The 14,986-nt window shown below is 50.1% G+C and overlaps 6 protein-coding genes across 6 annotated transcripts; 4 read left to right on the forward strand and 2 right to left on the reverse strand.

Moving 5' to 3' along the window:
• Positions 1-70: 70 nt before the first annotated feature.
• MRS44_016779 (uncharacterized protein) lies at positions 71-961 on the forward strand (the record flags this gene model as incomplete). The annotated part of the gene is made up of 1 exon (XM_046281986.2): positions 71-961. The coding sequence occupies one exon, from the start codon at positions 71-73 to the stop codon at positions 959-961; it is 891 nt and encodes a 296-aa protein (XP_046130620.1).
• A 376-nt stretch (positions 962-1,337) lies between these two features.
• On the reverse strand, positions 1,338-2,000 carry MRS44_016780 (uncharacterized protein; the record flags this gene model as incomplete). Its single annotated transcript, XM_046270124.2, has 1 exon — positions 1,338-2,000. The coding sequence occupies one exon, from the start codon at positions 1,998-2,000 to the stop codon at positions 1,338-1,340; it is 663 nt and encodes a 220-aa protein (XP_046130619.1).
• A 452-nt stretch (positions 2,001-2,452) lies between these two features.
• Positions 2,453-3,044, reverse strand: MRS44_016781 (uncharacterized protein; the record flags this gene model as incomplete). The annotated part of the gene is made up of 3 exons (XM_046272153.2): positions 2,453-2,680; positions 2,729-2,906; positions 2,956-3,044. The coding sequence occupies 3 exons, from the start codon at positions 3,042-3,044 to the stop codon at positions 2,453-2,455; spliced, it is 495 nt and encodes a 164-aa protein (XP_046130618.1).
• A 1,798-nt stretch (positions 3,045-4,842) lies between these two features.
• MRS44_016782 (uncharacterized protein) lies at positions 4,843-7,510 on the forward strand (the record flags this gene model as incomplete). Its single annotated transcript, XM_046271058.2, has 5 exons — positions 4,843-4,951; positions 5,014-5,166; positions 5,214-5,575; positions 5,622-6,076; positions 6,139-7,510. 5 exons carry the CDS (start codon positions 4,843-4,845, stop codon positions 7,508-7,510), a joined length of 2,451 nt encoding a protein of 816 aa, XP_046130617.2.
• Positions 7,511-8,152: 642 nt separating this feature from the next.
• Positions 8,153-9,810, forward strand: MRS44_016783 (uncharacterized protein; the record flags this gene model as incomplete). Its single annotated transcript, XM_046272812.2, has 2 exons — positions 8,153-9,537; positions 9,591-9,810. The coding sequence occupies 2 exons, from the start codon at positions 8,153-8,155 to the stop codon at positions 9,808-9,810; spliced, it is 1,605 nt and encodes a 534-aa protein (XP_046130616.2).
• A 692-nt stretch (positions 9,811-10,502) lies between these two features.
• Positions 10,503-14,825, forward strand: MRS44_016784 (uncharacterized protein; the record flags this gene model as incomplete). The annotated part of the gene is made up of 6 exons (XM_065618178.1): positions 10,503-11,250; positions 11,303-11,732; positions 11,919-12,111; positions 12,237-12,703; positions 12,753-14,481; positions 14,556-14,825. The coding sequence occupies 6 exons, from the start codon at positions 10,503-10,505 to the stop codon at positions 14,823-14,825; spliced, it is 3,837 nt and encodes a 1,278-aa protein (XP_065474250.1).
• Between the last annotated feature and the right edge of the window lie 161 nt (positions 14,826-14,986).

Raw genomic sequence — 14,986 nt, forward strand, 5'->3', positions numbered from 1 at the left:
AGATAACTTAGAATCCGTGCCCAAACATTCATTCCTCAATTACCTATCTGGTCTCCAACTATCGACCATCATGAAGTTCTCCTCTACTTCTCTTGCAATTCTTGCAAGCATTCCTCTGGCTCTCGCTCTGCCAGCTGAAGTTCAACCCTCTGTCGAAGAAGCAAAGCTGCCTGACGCTCTGGCCAAGGTCCATCAAGTCGACCCTGACCACTGGCTCCAGGCGGTCAAGGAAGAAGCTGCCAAGCAGGAAGCATTAGCCGCCAACGAAACCGACACCCTCGAGTCCAGAGCTAGTTGGATCTTCCAAGTCTATGGCATGTACACTGACCGCCTGGTCAACGTGGGTGATGTCGATACCTTCTACATGCTCTGGCAGCGCATGTACGACGTAAGCAACGACCGCGGAGGTCTCTCCGATGTCAGCCGTGGTGCTTGGAGCAAGTTTTGCAACGGTCCTTCCGCAGGCGCCGGCGTCAACACGAACTTTGTCCTTGATGGTCAATGGGGCGCTGTGGGCCGTGTGACTGGCTGGTCGATGCGAGATGCCTTGATTCGCTCCATGTGGAAGATGGCTGATGGACTTGGCCAGAAGAACGGCTATACTGTCTACAACAATTGCTACGGCTTTACTTGGCAGGAGTCCAAGCCGAACAAGGCCAACTCGGCCTGTGGCGGCAGGTCAAAGACCAAATGTCCGAAGAACGACGACTGCCCCTTGGAGGGTATGGAGTGCACTGGCATGAAATGGGGCACCTGGCTTCCTAGTATCATGCGCATGAACGTCTACAACCGGGACGGATCGCTCCGTGCCGATGCCTATCAAGCGCGAGTCTCCTCCGTGGCCCTTGGTTCTGGTGGCTGTGGAAAGGCAGGGTCTATTGCTGCCTTCGTTGCTGACTTCATCCCGATTGCCGGTCCCTACTTTGCTACTGGTCTTCGTATCAACTGTCTGTATCAGTAGACTCCAAGTACAAGAGTCAGATTAGAACTGATGCAAGGGTGAGGGTGAGGTTGGGGGTGGTGCTAGCTGGGATGGAACTGGGTCTTAGTCGTGGAGAGATTTCGAGATAGAAAGGATACTGTACAGCCTCGATAAATCAAATCCATGGCACATACCGTTAGACGATTTGAAAGCGTAAATTATATCCGTCATTCCCATAAATCACATCCAGCCGGCTCAAACCGTACTTGATACAATGCAATGGAGTAGTGGGCACGGGTAGGTAACCAGATTTCTTGTAGAAGAATCTTGCGCTTGCTCTATCCGCCTAATCTCCGTCCTGATAGCCTGCCTCCAAAGCTGTCCTCCAAGTGAAAATGCTAAATTCTCAAAAGAATTAGAGGAAATCCAACAATCCCACCATGATCAAGAGTTGCCCAAGATAATAAAGTGCCCAAACAGTATGCTCCATCCAAGCTCGATGTCGCGAAATGGGAGGAAGGAGGAATCTCTCAATGGCCAGCAGAGTATCCGAAAAAGTAAACATGATTGCCCCAAAGATCAAACGACTACCATCCATCGTGAGTGCCGCAAGAACCATGGCGCAAATTGCAATAGAGTAGATGAGAATTGGGATCTGGAGCCCATCTCTTTTCACTCTATGAGTAGGCAGCAATTTTGTAAGCATGCCAGTAGCAAGCGCGATCATGAGAGAGGCAGAAAAGACCCTCCAATTTTCAGACAAAAGAGCTTCTATGCCACCACCACTTTGAACGAATAGGGCGATATAGAAGAGGTGTGCAATCAAGAAGCTCCCCAGGCCGCAAAGGAACGCTTCAGCTCCTTCCCAGGCGAGAAAGCTATCCCCAATGGCGCCAAATGACTGGGCTGCGACAAGGAAAAGAGGAGCGTGAAGAGTGATGCTCAGGATGGATAATATTCCGATTGCAGATGTCTTTTTGATCATGCGTGAGACGCTTGGCGGTGTGCGGTTGTTGAGGCCATAGCTGACGGCCGCCGTGAGTGAGAGGACGAGCAAGGTATGGTGTAATAATGTCATGATGTTGTACACAGTTTTCGTAAAAATGACGCGAAAGAGGAGAGAGTTGAAGAGAAATGAAAGGCCGTCAAGGCGAATGTTGTTGAAATTGATGTCAGATCTCCAACAGGTGCGACAAGGCTTGATATTTTTTCACACGTGATCTCCTGTTGCCTCGGTTCCGAGATAGGTAGGTAGATACAAGGCCAGGGTAGGTTGTCAATTGGCCGCTGGTAAGCGCCCAGATCAACTGGATGAGATGAGGTGGAAATTGCAAAGGCAGCTCAATATTTAATACGATTAACTTTAATTAAACAGGATAACCTGATTCTGTCACGATGACTGCAGGCTTGGCGGTTCAGCCACCAACAGTAACAATATTAGAATGGTTCAGTATCCGAAACAATTCTAGTGCCACCAACAGTATAACTTCCAACTTGCTAGCAACAATAAATCAAAAAAATCATGAATCATTAGGCATCGACCTTTTCAATCTTGCCAGTCTTGACATCATAGATGTAACCAGTGATGGGAACATCCAACACCAGTGGGCTCTTCTTGAAGAAAGCAATATCATCCCGGACACTTTGCTTCAGATCGCCAAAGGGAAGGAACGCAATGTGATCGACATCCTCGTTCAGGTCTTTTCGGACCTTGGCCTTGATGTCGAGGTCGGAGAATGTGAGCATGCCACAGTCGGTCTACTTCATCAGTACGGTCTAGTATAACGACACGACTGGTCCACTTACATGGTGAACAATGATAATTTCTCGTGTCCCGAGAAGCTGCTGAGAGATGATGACTGATCGCAACGCGTCGGTTGCACGACCGCCTGCATTGCGGATCACATGGGCAGAACCCAACTCGATGCCGAGGACCTGGGCTGGGTCGAGTCGTGCATCCATGCATGCGACAACTGCAACGTGCCTATGGCCAGTTAGACTTGATGCATGATGAGGGTAACCGGGGGCTGTACCGAGAGGGCGGGAGAGCCAGGTCTCCCTTGTCAAAAGCCGCAGCATACTGGGCATTGGCAGCTTCGAATTCGGGAACGATAGAAGACATGGTAAAAACCAAAATAGGATCTCAAGTCAGGGATAATTGCCCATCAAGGTGTTTATCGCGACCGAGAAGGGTTTATATGTCCTCGTTTCAGCCCGTTTCTGGGCATTTCGCAATCGCCATGCGCGGGGTTTCTGTCGCAATCGTCCATTTCTCGCTTGTTTGACTCTAATGGGAACATGGTGTCTTGACTGGGCCAATGAACGAAGCAGTGAACCCCTCACCTTGGCGACGTGCCTCGGGCAGATTGGGTTAGCCGGCGTTGATCTTGTCAGTCTTGATAGTGATAATTCCAATTAATTGAGGATTGAGTGACGGGTTTGTGTCTTGATAAGGTGTGCTTTAATCACGCGCAGTTCAGGTGGTGTTGTGCATTATCTGAGACTGACCTCTTTGATATTGACATTCCGAGTACCTCTTCCGTGCGTATCCATGAAACTGGCACGAGTCTCGACGAAAACCATCAGTTTCCTTGTGTACAGAGCAATTAGTTGAACTGATAGGGTCCATGTGACATGTAGACGCTCAGCTTGGGTCGTTTTGTTGAACGAATAGCTTGGAGACAAGCGCACACTCGCTGCGAGAGCTTTAAAGACGGAGGGAATTGGCCAACAGAGTCTAAAACTGCCTGTCCAGCCGGTGTGTCAATATGGGATTGTAGAGGCATGCATCATGTCTAGGTACCTAGAGTTATGCATAACTGTGAGTCTAAACTAATCACATACTTGGTCAAGGCAAGTCTCAGGTGGCCATCGAAAGGAAGTATGAGAAGGATTATAGAATAAACAGTGTTACGAAACATGCACCTTAACGTAGCACATAATGACCTTTAAAAAAATTGTAAAAACTCAAAGTTGATGCTCTGTTCAATAGTTTGAGCGTCGCCGCCACAGGCTACATGGCGATTTCCTCCACGTCAAAGGTGGAGCTCCCTGAGGGATCATTATCCGTCCAGGGAGTTTTCTACATATGTTTATCCCACAGCTGGATGAAAACATTACAGAACTTGAGCGGTGAAAGTATTGGTTGACAAGCAATGACGTTCCAAGCAAGCCAATTCTGCCCATCACACATCTTCCTGAACCGGCAGTTTACCCTGGAACCAACATTGAAGAGGCCTCAGCCGCGGTGTCTCAGCAGCAAGCGAATCAAAGTAAGTCGCGAATTGATAGTCTGAACTCTGAGCTCACCTGACACGGTCTAGACTTGTAGCTAGTGGCGTAGACCAGGGGTTCTCAAATCGATATTGGGGCGGGGCTGATTCTAGACTCGTGTGAGCCTTGGCACACGATCAATTCTCTGCACCTGAATGCTGGTCTGAAACACTGCAACTCCGTATTTTAAGCAATCAGTCGTCTCTCTGTGTCATGGAATCGCCACAGGTCGGTAGCCGCAATCACCAAGGGGGGGTTTGTTCAAGACGCTTCTGTCCCGTCTCCGTGTCCGACGGAAATGCAGGCTCTCATTCACCATCTTCAGCGCCCCCTACAAATAGGTGCCTGCCAATTAATCCATTTCCCTCGCCCCTACGGAGTAGAGCACTGCTTTGCCGCCAAGGTTGACTTTACAGGCGTTCTTCACAGTGATGGTGGGCGGCCAGCCAATAGATCGAAGCATCTGGATGCAGGCCAGACGCCGGCTAGCTTCTTTAGTTGGAGGCTTGCGACACGTTTGGTGGCTTGGGGCTGAACATGCTTCAGCCCCCCCGAACGACTCACGCGGCATTTAGGGGTGTTTAAAAACGGAGATGCATCTGGTTCTTGGCTCTTGAGATTTTGGCTTCTTCAACTTGGTGTGCATCATGGCTTGGAATCCTTACGGCTCGTATACCCAGGCCGCTCAAGGGCCGGAAGACGCCTATGGTGATCTGAGCTACGACGCTTATCGAGAACCAGAGACGGATAGCTCAAGTAAGCCAGTTTTCTCTCACACTCTATCTCAACAAGGTGAATAAGGAGACTAATAGTATTAGTTAATCTTGATAGTCGCCCGACCAGATTCTCCCGGGAGGGCATGGACCCATGGGACTCCCTTCACCCAGTCCCTTCCTTGATTGCCTCAAACCAGACTTGGGCCAGCCAAGATAACAGCCGGGAGGAACAAGAGGAAATTACCAACCTCAGATGTACGTCTACTCTGATCTTCGCTTTATTAGATGCTCACAGTATCCAGACACGGCGGTTGTAGATGATGCCAATGACTTTACACTGAAGAACGGCTACGATCTGCATGCAAGAAGCCGGAACAGACACACTGAGCTCATGGTTGGCATCACGTACTACAACGAAGAGAAGTCCCTGCTATGTCGAAGCCTGCACAGTATAATCACGGCCTGTCGCAGCATTCAAACTCGCAAACGCCATAACTTTTGGAACAAGGGTGGACCCGCTTGGCAAAAGCTCGTTGTTTGCATCACCATCGATGGGCTCAGAGCTGCCGATCGCGGGGCCTTGGATGTGCTTGCTGCGGTTGGAGTTTATCGACATGGTTTACTGCGAGAGACTGTCAACGATAAGCCCGTTCGCGCACATGTGGTAAGTGAAAAGTACTCATGTTAGGTTCAACAAGCTAACGAGCTAGTTCGAATACACCACCGAACTCTCTGTAACAGAAGATCTCAAGATTGGAGGACTGAAGGACTCACAGTTCGCCAACTTGACGGATCCCTCCCCTGGTCCTGTCCAGTTCATCCTAATCATCAAGAACGAAAACTACGGAAAACTCAACTCCTATCGATGGCTTTACAACTCGGTATCGAGGATACTGAACCCCGAAGTCGTTGTCCACCTCGACACAGGTACCAAGATCGAACCGAACGGGTTAATGGCAGTCTGGAACAAGTTCTACAACGACAAGGATCTCGGCGGGGTTTGTGGTGAACTGAAGGCTTCCACTGGCAAGACTTGGACCAACATCTTGAACCCCTTGGTTGCGGCCCAACACTTTGAGTATAAAATCGGATTCCAGCTTGATAGGACGTTCGAGTCAGCTACAGGATACTTGGCTCTACTTCCGGGGGCCTTTTCTGCCTGGAGGTAAGTAACCAGCCCGACAAGCAAATCCTCTCCTGTTAAGACCTCATGCTAACACCTTATAGATTCCGAGGACAGATGGGAAAGCCTCTCGAAGACACTCTTCTCGGAGACCCAACCGTAATTCAGACAAGGAGTTCTCAGAGGCCGTGGAATCTTAACAGATACTTGGCCGACGATCGTGTTATTTGCTTCCAAGTCGTCAGCAAAGCTGGTCAAAAATGGCATCTCGAGTACGACAGTTCGATCGTCGCCAGAACGGACATCCCTACGAGCGTAGTGGACTTCATCAACCAACGCAGAAGGTGGTTGAATGGCGCGTTTTTCTCAACCATCTATGTCGTTACACACTGGAGTCGTATGTATCACTCTGGACACAACATCTTGAGACTGGCGGCTTTTCATCTACAGCTGTTCCACAACATCCTCGCTCTCATCCTTGCCTGGTTCTCCCTAGCGGCATTTCTGCTTACAACCTTTACCATCAACGATATTGCAGGCGACCCCCCAGAGGGTAAGCAAATTAGCGGATTTCCCTTCGGCAATGCTACTCCAACTGTCAATGCCGTCCTCCAGATCGTCTACCTGGCCATGATTCTGTTTCAGTTTATCTTGGCCTTGGGGAGTCGACCGAAGAATCATGTCGTTGGATATACACTGTCGTTTCTCATGTTTGGCTTTATCCAAGTCTACATGATGATGAACCTGATATATCTCACAAAACGGCTGGTCGATTTCCGTCTGGAGAATGATAACGGTAGTAACTATGCCTATATCAATGAATACTTTACAGACCTGGGACCTGCGACCATTATCACAGCTGGCATTTCGATATTCGGGGTCTATATCGCCGTTGGATTCTTGGCATTGGATCCATGGCACCTCTTCACGTCATACGCCCAGTTCCTGTTTGTCTCATCTTCCTACGTCAACATCCTCAACATCTTTGCTTTCAGCAACGTCCACGACGTCTCCTGGGGCCACAAAAGCAAGCGTCAAGAGCTTCCGACACATGAACCTTCCCGGAATTACCTGCTGCTAGCCGAAACGCGAAATCGTGTTTCTGGAGCCAGCGACACAAGCTTTCATGAGGACATCCACATCATCGACGCCGAGTATGAAAAGATTGTTATTCAGGCCTTAACCCCAGACCCGATGGTGAAGAAGGAGAAAGGGCCTAACCGAAACGACTCGCTACTGGAGTTCCGAACAATCCTCCTCGCGAGCTACATCTTTTCCAACTTTTTCCTCTGTCTCATCATCCTCAACGACAGCCTGAAGCCTCTGTCGTTTCTTGGCTCAAGCTACTGGCACAAAATTAGGTTCTTTCAGTTTTGGCTTTGGGCTAATTCGGTTAGCTTCCTGCTCCGTTTCGCGGGAAGCTTCTATTACTACGTCATCCGGTATCGCAACAAGTTGTTTTGGCGGCGGTATTAAGGGCTGGGGAATCATGATTGCTGTTCAATCGGCGGTTATCCGATGGCTTCGAAGGGAACTGAGTTTAGGTCTCAAGGAGCGAGGAAATTAGAGGTTCTGGGATGGGAATACCCAAGCGAGCGTAAACAGTGATGCCTTGAAATGACATTTTGGCGTTTTAGTTCGAATCAGAATATAGAATCTTATTCGTCACTTTGTTCTTCCTTTTGTACGGCACTTGCAGGCCGAAATTGATCAGCTGAAGCGGACACAACAAGCCCGGACAGCGACGGCGAGCCAGCTGATGTTTGAAGTAGGCATCTTGGGGGTACCACGTGACCTTGTAGGTCACGTGTGGCGCCTTGGGTGAAAACACCACATCCTCCTTCTCACTTTGCATCTCGCACCCTCATTAGCTAAGCCACCAGGTCTCCGTACCACCAGCGTCGAGATAGGGCGAGGCGAAATATCCCAGCACCTCGGTAGCGGCCTTTTTCACGAGGTCTTTATCTTTCAGAATCAGTACGCCATTCAAAGACCGATAGAATGTGGCGCCTGCTGGTCCGGAGCTTGATCTGGCTTCCGATGAGGGGGATAAAGACGTGATCAGAGTCACGTCAGGATTGTCCATAACCAACTACGTTCAACTCGAATTAATACAAGATGGGAAACACTATTTCATACGATACCAAAGAAACCGTCATTGACCTTGGTCCCAAGGGCAAGATCAAGGGACTCCAATACGATGACAAGGCGATACGATATGCTGCAGTCCCGTATGCTTTACCTCCAACAGGAGAGCATCGATGGCGAAAACCACGACAACTTCCTTCTTCGTATGCGTATTCTGGGCCAGACGGCTCTTATGATGCCACATCTTTTCGGCCTCCATGTGCACAAGGAGCCCAGATCCTTGGTGCCGCCCCAAAGCCTGGGTCCGAGGATTGTCTCATTGTGAATATCTGGACACCAGTGAAGAAGCCAGAGGGCCCAAACAATAAGTGGCCTGTGATGATTTGGATTCACGGAGGCTGGTTCCAGATAGGCAATCCATCCCAGGATCTCGACATGGACCCAACTGAGCTGGTTGGAACCAGTGGGTTGGATGCCATTTTTGTTGCGGTTGGATACCGCCTCAACATCTTTGGCTTCCTTGCGACTCAAGCCCTCGCCGACGAGAATGGAGGCGAAGCAGCTGGCAATTTTGGTCTTTGGGACCAGAGGCTTGCCATCGAGTGGGTGTACGAAAACATTGCCAGCTTCGGAGGGGATGTTAATAACATCACCCTTTCTGGACGGAGTGCAGGCGCGTACTCTGTTGAGGCCCAAACTCTCTACGAGTTTCGAAAGAAGAACAAAGACGGACCGGCCGAGCCCTTTCATCGCATATTTATGACGTCAAACGCGATTCCGGCACAACCCAAGACCATTGCCGAAACAGAGGGCCAGTTTGATGAAGTTTGCCAATACCTGGGGATTGACTTGAGCTTGTCGGGAACCGAGAGGCTAGCAAAGCTACGACAAGTCAGCCAGGAAACACTTCTGGCCGCTATCCCGAAGCTCAACAACCATACCTTCCGTCCCATCACCGATGACATATTCTTCCATTCCGGCATGGTAGAATACCTGAGAGACGGAGGGTTCGCCGCCGAGTTCAAGAAACGCGGAATGAAACTCCTCATTGGTGAGGTGCTGAACGAGGATAAACTCTATGCTCAGTTCAACGCACCTGAACAAGGAAACATCGAGGCTTTGCGCTTGCAAACATCCAACTACTACGCCCCAGCAACAACCGACCGCGTCATCAAGCAATACAAGCTGCCTGAGGGCACAGATCTCGATGAATGGAAGGCTGTCTTTGGAAGCATCATTGCTGATGGGCAGGTCCGCGCTCCGGGGCGTTTCTTTGTGGACAATCTGCACAAGCATGGCGTTCCTGTCTCGGATATTTGGAGATATCAGATCGGCTACCGACTTTCGTTTATTCCTGAAAAGGTCGCTCCTTTGTCTTACGGTGTGACACACGCCATGGATAAGTCATACTGGAAGTTAGTGACACACTAAACTCTGAACGAGGAGCATTGTACTAACGTTTCCACAGCTTCTCTATTCACCACGGGCCGACTGCGGAGGAGAAAGCCATGATGAGTGAATGGATTCGCAACCTCGTTGCATTCGTTCAAAACGACAAGGACTTTGACTTTGGAACCCGAAAAATCTACGAGCACAAGATTGTGTCTCCCGATATGAAGATAGAAGTTGTGACAGATGGCCGTTTCAAAGAGCTGAGTGCCTTGGGGGGCGTCTTTGCTCAAGGCTGACCGACCATATTTCCAACTAGTTGAGGATGACTGATGTCTAGCAAGGATTGTTAAATTACCTTGTTGCCCTTGTGTCAAACATGCGAGATTGCGAACGAATTAAATCTCCATAGTATCTATCGTAACCTATGTGATATGTAACATTTCAGTCTTTGTTGTGACAACGCTGGTTAGGCTTCCCACCAAATGTATCATCAAACACGGGAACAACGAAGGAAATCTTCACCACAAACCTCTACGGATCAAGCTACATTATCCCGGTGTATAATTATCTCTGATGAAGGTTGCTTGTGGTATGCTAAGTCTGTCTCTAGGTGACGTTGAGATGGCAGACGGGCTCTTGTGAATGAGAGACCTACTTGCCGGGAACCACCATTCCTCCAACTCGAGGATTTCATCAACAGCTAAGATTTTTCCGTTTCCTTCTTATCAGAAGCTTCGAGGTGTGACGTCGCTGATCCGGCACTACCATTGACTGTTGGTCTTGTTTGTTCTGGGCAGTGCGGCTGCAGTGAGAATGCAAGCAGAAACGAGACAACGAAGCAAACACGCACACGTTCACACAAAGCCACCAAGAGGTCAATAGCCCTTCTGCCTAATCTATCATTGAACTCTATGCCAGAAGCATTGACAGTATTTCTCCTCCGTCATCCCTCTCGTGCTTCCTCTTCTTCCTCCCACCCTCCTCGACGATGAGTTCGACCAAGCTCAGCATCAGATCGTCGTATGATACGCAGCCTGGGGCAACGACATCCGTCTTGCCAGAAACTCACAGCCGCCTTCTCGCGGCTCCCATGGAGCTGCATCAGCATATCCTCGCCTTTCTCCCCGATGCGCCCTCTCTGGCTGCGGCCGCCCTGTCCTGCCGACAGCTCTATGCCGCCTTCAAGAACAAGGAGTCCGCCCTGGTGCGCACCGTCTTGACCAACTGCATTGGAGCCGCCAGTCTGCCTGAAGCCCTCATGACCCATCGGTGCTCTCCTCCCTACCTGAGCAACCATGTAGAACTTCAACCCCGTCCACTTCATTCGAGAATGGAAAATCAGGTTGCCTACGTCTCACGCTACATCAAGCGGCTCAACCGATCGTCTTTTGAAAATGAAACCATCTCCATGACCGACGCCTTCACCCTTAGCAACTTCCACATCCAGACCGTCTCGATCCTCGCGCAGCGATTCATCATCATTTGTACCGAGCGCCACGATTGGCAAGAGCCACTCAAGGAGAGTATTGAGAAGCGCCCTGTTTCCCGGCTTGAGTGGGACAGGATTGAAAGAGTCTTGTATCGCTTTGAGCTGTTTCGAAAGCTCTTTGGACGCTTCGTTCAGAACGAGGAGGAACTTCTGCCTTTGGCTAAATCCTTCCTCAAAAAATTTGCACCTTGGGAGAATGCACAGCTAGGCTGTATCCACGAGTTCCTGGCCCGTGAGGTAGGCCAAGGTATGTCACACTGACTTGGTTTCACGACCCAGCACTCACGTCTTCCACCTAGTCTACAACTACGTTGCTGCGCATGACATTGTTTGGGGAGCGTACCGTATCCGCCTCAACGGTTATGGAGGCGGCGCCCACCAACACCTGCTGCCTCTGGGGCTCTCGAGCATTCTCGAGATTGCCCGCAGCGAGACATTTGAAGAGAGATCCAGACTGGTTGGGGGCGGGATCCCCATTAAGAGAATGAACAACGCCTTCCTGAAGTGCGCTCTCGTCCACATCTGGGACCTACACCGCGGAAACAAAAAGCTCGCCAAGACCATGCGCAAGATCCCTCCCTTCTTCTGTGATGGCGACGATGGCGCCGAGGATACCTGGCGTTTTACGTTGGAGGAGAGAGTCTACGACTTTTACACCGATCCTCTCTTTGAATGGGGCTGCGTGATGTGGGATTCAGCCCGGGTTGACTTTCTGGAGATTTACGAGGAGTGAGAGAGAAACGCCTCGACCGTGTTTAATGAGCGCAACGTTGTGTACGATTCTTTTGGGATCCGGTTTGATCTTTACGAGCTTGGGCACCGTGGGTACTGGGCTCGGCCTTCTTCCTAAACTGGGGCTAAGACACACTGTCGTTCTTGTATCTTAGGTAGCTAAGCATGCTCAACTGTCAATAGAGGCTTGGTCCTCCATCATCAACGCAACGAAGAAGAGGAGAACTTACTGCAATGGCTTTCCCCGATCGACCATGCCAAGACCCAGATCGACAAGGCCCGGGGCCGGGACCCCGGAACTCCGGAAAATGGCTCTTGGACTCCCCAGAGTTTCAAGATTGGCTCGGCGCTGGCAACAAGACTCTCTTCTGCCCAGGTATACCTGGAGCAGGCAAGACAGTTCTTGCATCAATCGTCATTGAGAACTTACTCGGGAGACGAGAGCAAGCCGACAGCAAGCCGATTGGAGTAGCATTTATATACCTGGACTTCAAACAACAGTTCGAGCTTGTTCAACTTCTTGGGAGCATTCTCAGACAACTAGCCGCCGATCATTCGTCTGCTCTTGACAGCATCAAAAAACTTCATGATACATGCAAGGCTCAACCTCGAGAGGTCTACATTCACGAAGTTCGAGATATTTTACATTGCATTGTCCCGAGTTTCTCGAGGCTTTTCATTGTCGTGGATGCACTCGACGAGGCTGAACACCACCTCGGTGAAGTACTCCTAGATGAGGTCTTGCGGGTACAACAAGCACATGGAGCCAATGTCTTTGTAACTTCAAGGCATATTCCAGATATCGAACGAAAATTTGAGGGAGCTCAAAAGCTCGAGATTCGGGCAGCTGACGAGGATGTTTGGAATTATGTGGATAGTTACATGACAAAGCTCCCTCGTTTTGTCAGGCAGAGCCCGGAACTGCAAGAGGAGATGAGAACAGAAACCGTCAAGGCTATCGATGGAATGTAGGTGGTCTATCCCGGATTTCTGTGGTATGATGCTGATATCCTTTAGGTTTCTCCTAGCCACTCTGCATCTTGACTCGTTAGTCGGTGCGCGGTCTGTGAGAGCGTTTCGAGATGCTTTAGGAAGCCTCCCAACTGGCAACAATGCCTATGATCGCGCCTATGACCTTGCTCTAGAGCGAATTGAAGGTCAAGCTCGGAACAGGCGCGATCTTGCTATCGAAGTTCTATCGTGGGTTGCCTACGCAACGGTCCATCTTACCACTGTTCAGCTTCAGCACGCTCTTGCTGTCATTGTCGGCTCCACACATTTTGACCAGTCCAATATCTCTGATATTGATGATGTGGTCTCTGTATGCGCCGGTTTGGTCGTTGTGGATCCAGGACGCGATATTGTTCGGCTTGTGCACTATACGACTCAAGAATATTTTGAGCGGGAAAGGAGCGATCGGCTCCTGGATGCACAAAGCCATATAACTGCTTCCTGCCTCGCCTATCTTTCACTGGACTTCTTTAAAAGGATTTCCTGGAGCGGATACCATGCCCGTGAAGCACCAGCCTTACTTCCGACTGTACTTGAATTTCTCAGTTGTGGAAAGATTGGAGTATCAAAAGCCGTCCTGGTGGAATTAGTGTTCGGTGATACTACTATCCACGGGGATGCTCCAGCAACACCAATCGGGCTTCATTTGGCAGCCTTTTTCGGACTCTTAGAGGCAGTGAAACTCCTCGCAGATCAAACCAGTCTGAATTCCAAAGATGAAGCTCTTCAGACGCCATTATCATGGGCCGCCTCCAACGGGCAGGTCGAAATGGTATCGTATCTCCTCAACACAGGCAAGGTTGACGTAGAGTCCAGATGTCCAAGATGGAGAACACCACTGCATCACGCTGCAGAGAGAGGACACGTGGGTGTTATGGAGGCTTTACTTACGATAGCCGGTGCTGACATTAACGCTCACGATCTCCAGAACCGCACACCGCTACACCTCGCCGTTGCTGAAACGGAAGGTCATGCAGTGCAGTGGCTTCTAGACCATGGGGCAGACTTGAACAGCAAAGACTTCTGGGACGACACACCGCTTAGACATGCGGTAAGGGATGATAATGTCGCAATGATGAGGCAACTGCTTGGCAAGGACCAACCCGGGTTGGAGGATGATTGTCGCGGGTTGTTATTATTTGCCGCCTCTACTGGGTCGGTGGCGGCAATCAAGTTGTTGGTTGACGAATATAAGATGGATGTAAACTCCAAAGACTCTGACGGTCGAACGCCACTGTTGGTCGCGTTGCGTGAGGCACTCACGGATCGCGCGGAAGTGGCAGATTTCTTGCTCGCGGATGCTCAAACTGACTGCATCTCGCCGGACTACTATGGCCGGGCGCCACTTTCCTACGCTGCGCATAACAATTATTTGGCGGCAGCCAAGTTGCTTCTCGCCAAGGATGGAGTCGACGTCAACTCGAGGGACAATGAAGGACGCTCAGCCTTATCGTGGGTGGCGGATAGAGAGCGAGGGCATTCAGCCATGGCTCAGCTTCTCGTCGAGGCTGGAGCCGATGTGGACTCAAAGGATGATGAAAGCCGCTCAATCCTATCTTGGGTAGCATGGTATGGGCATTCAGCCATGGCCCAACTTCTTGTCCAGGCAGGAGTCGACATCGATTCCAAGGACAAATGTGACCGAACATCGCTCTTAGAGGCGGCACACCAGCTACATCTCATCGCGATTGAGCTGCACAAGATTGACTCGGAAATATCAAAGCACAGCAGAGGGGTTTGTAAATGTACCGACCAATACGGGGTGAGCACTACCAACAAGGCTCATGGTAACTAGGGCTAACTTCTCAGTGTCCACCGCGCGACCGCGAACCCTTTATGCCCATCCTGGGAAAATACCAGGCCATCTTTGACCTGCTGGTTGAGAATGGTGCTGACGTCGAGGTTAGAGATCAAGATGGGCAGACGATAGAGTCTTATCGGAAAGCTGAACGAAACTTTTGGTCGTCGTTAAGGGATGGAATTCAAGATCAACCTCAGGGCCAGCGTCGAGAATGTCCTCGGGGCTACTCTTCACCAGATGGTAGGGACACCGACAACTGTTTCTTTCCATACTGGTAAACAGGCTATAGAGCAACTTAATTCTCTTGGTGGACCCAGCCCTGGATCCAGCCTTCTATGAAACCAAGCTGATCTCTTATTGTTGATCTCACTAAATGACATGTTTTATACAAACCCCACCAAAACTTCGGCGCGATTGCCAAGAAGGCTGAAGGAGTAAC

Source organism: Fusarium solani (genome assembly GCF_023522795.1).
Source record: "Fusarium solani strain SB1 chromosome Unknown bctg00000012, whole genome shotgun sequence".
In the NCBI taxonomy this organism is placed as follows: domain Eukaryota; kingdom Fungi; phylum Ascomycota; class Sordariomycetes; order Hypocreales; family Nectriaceae; genus Fusarium; species Fusarium solani.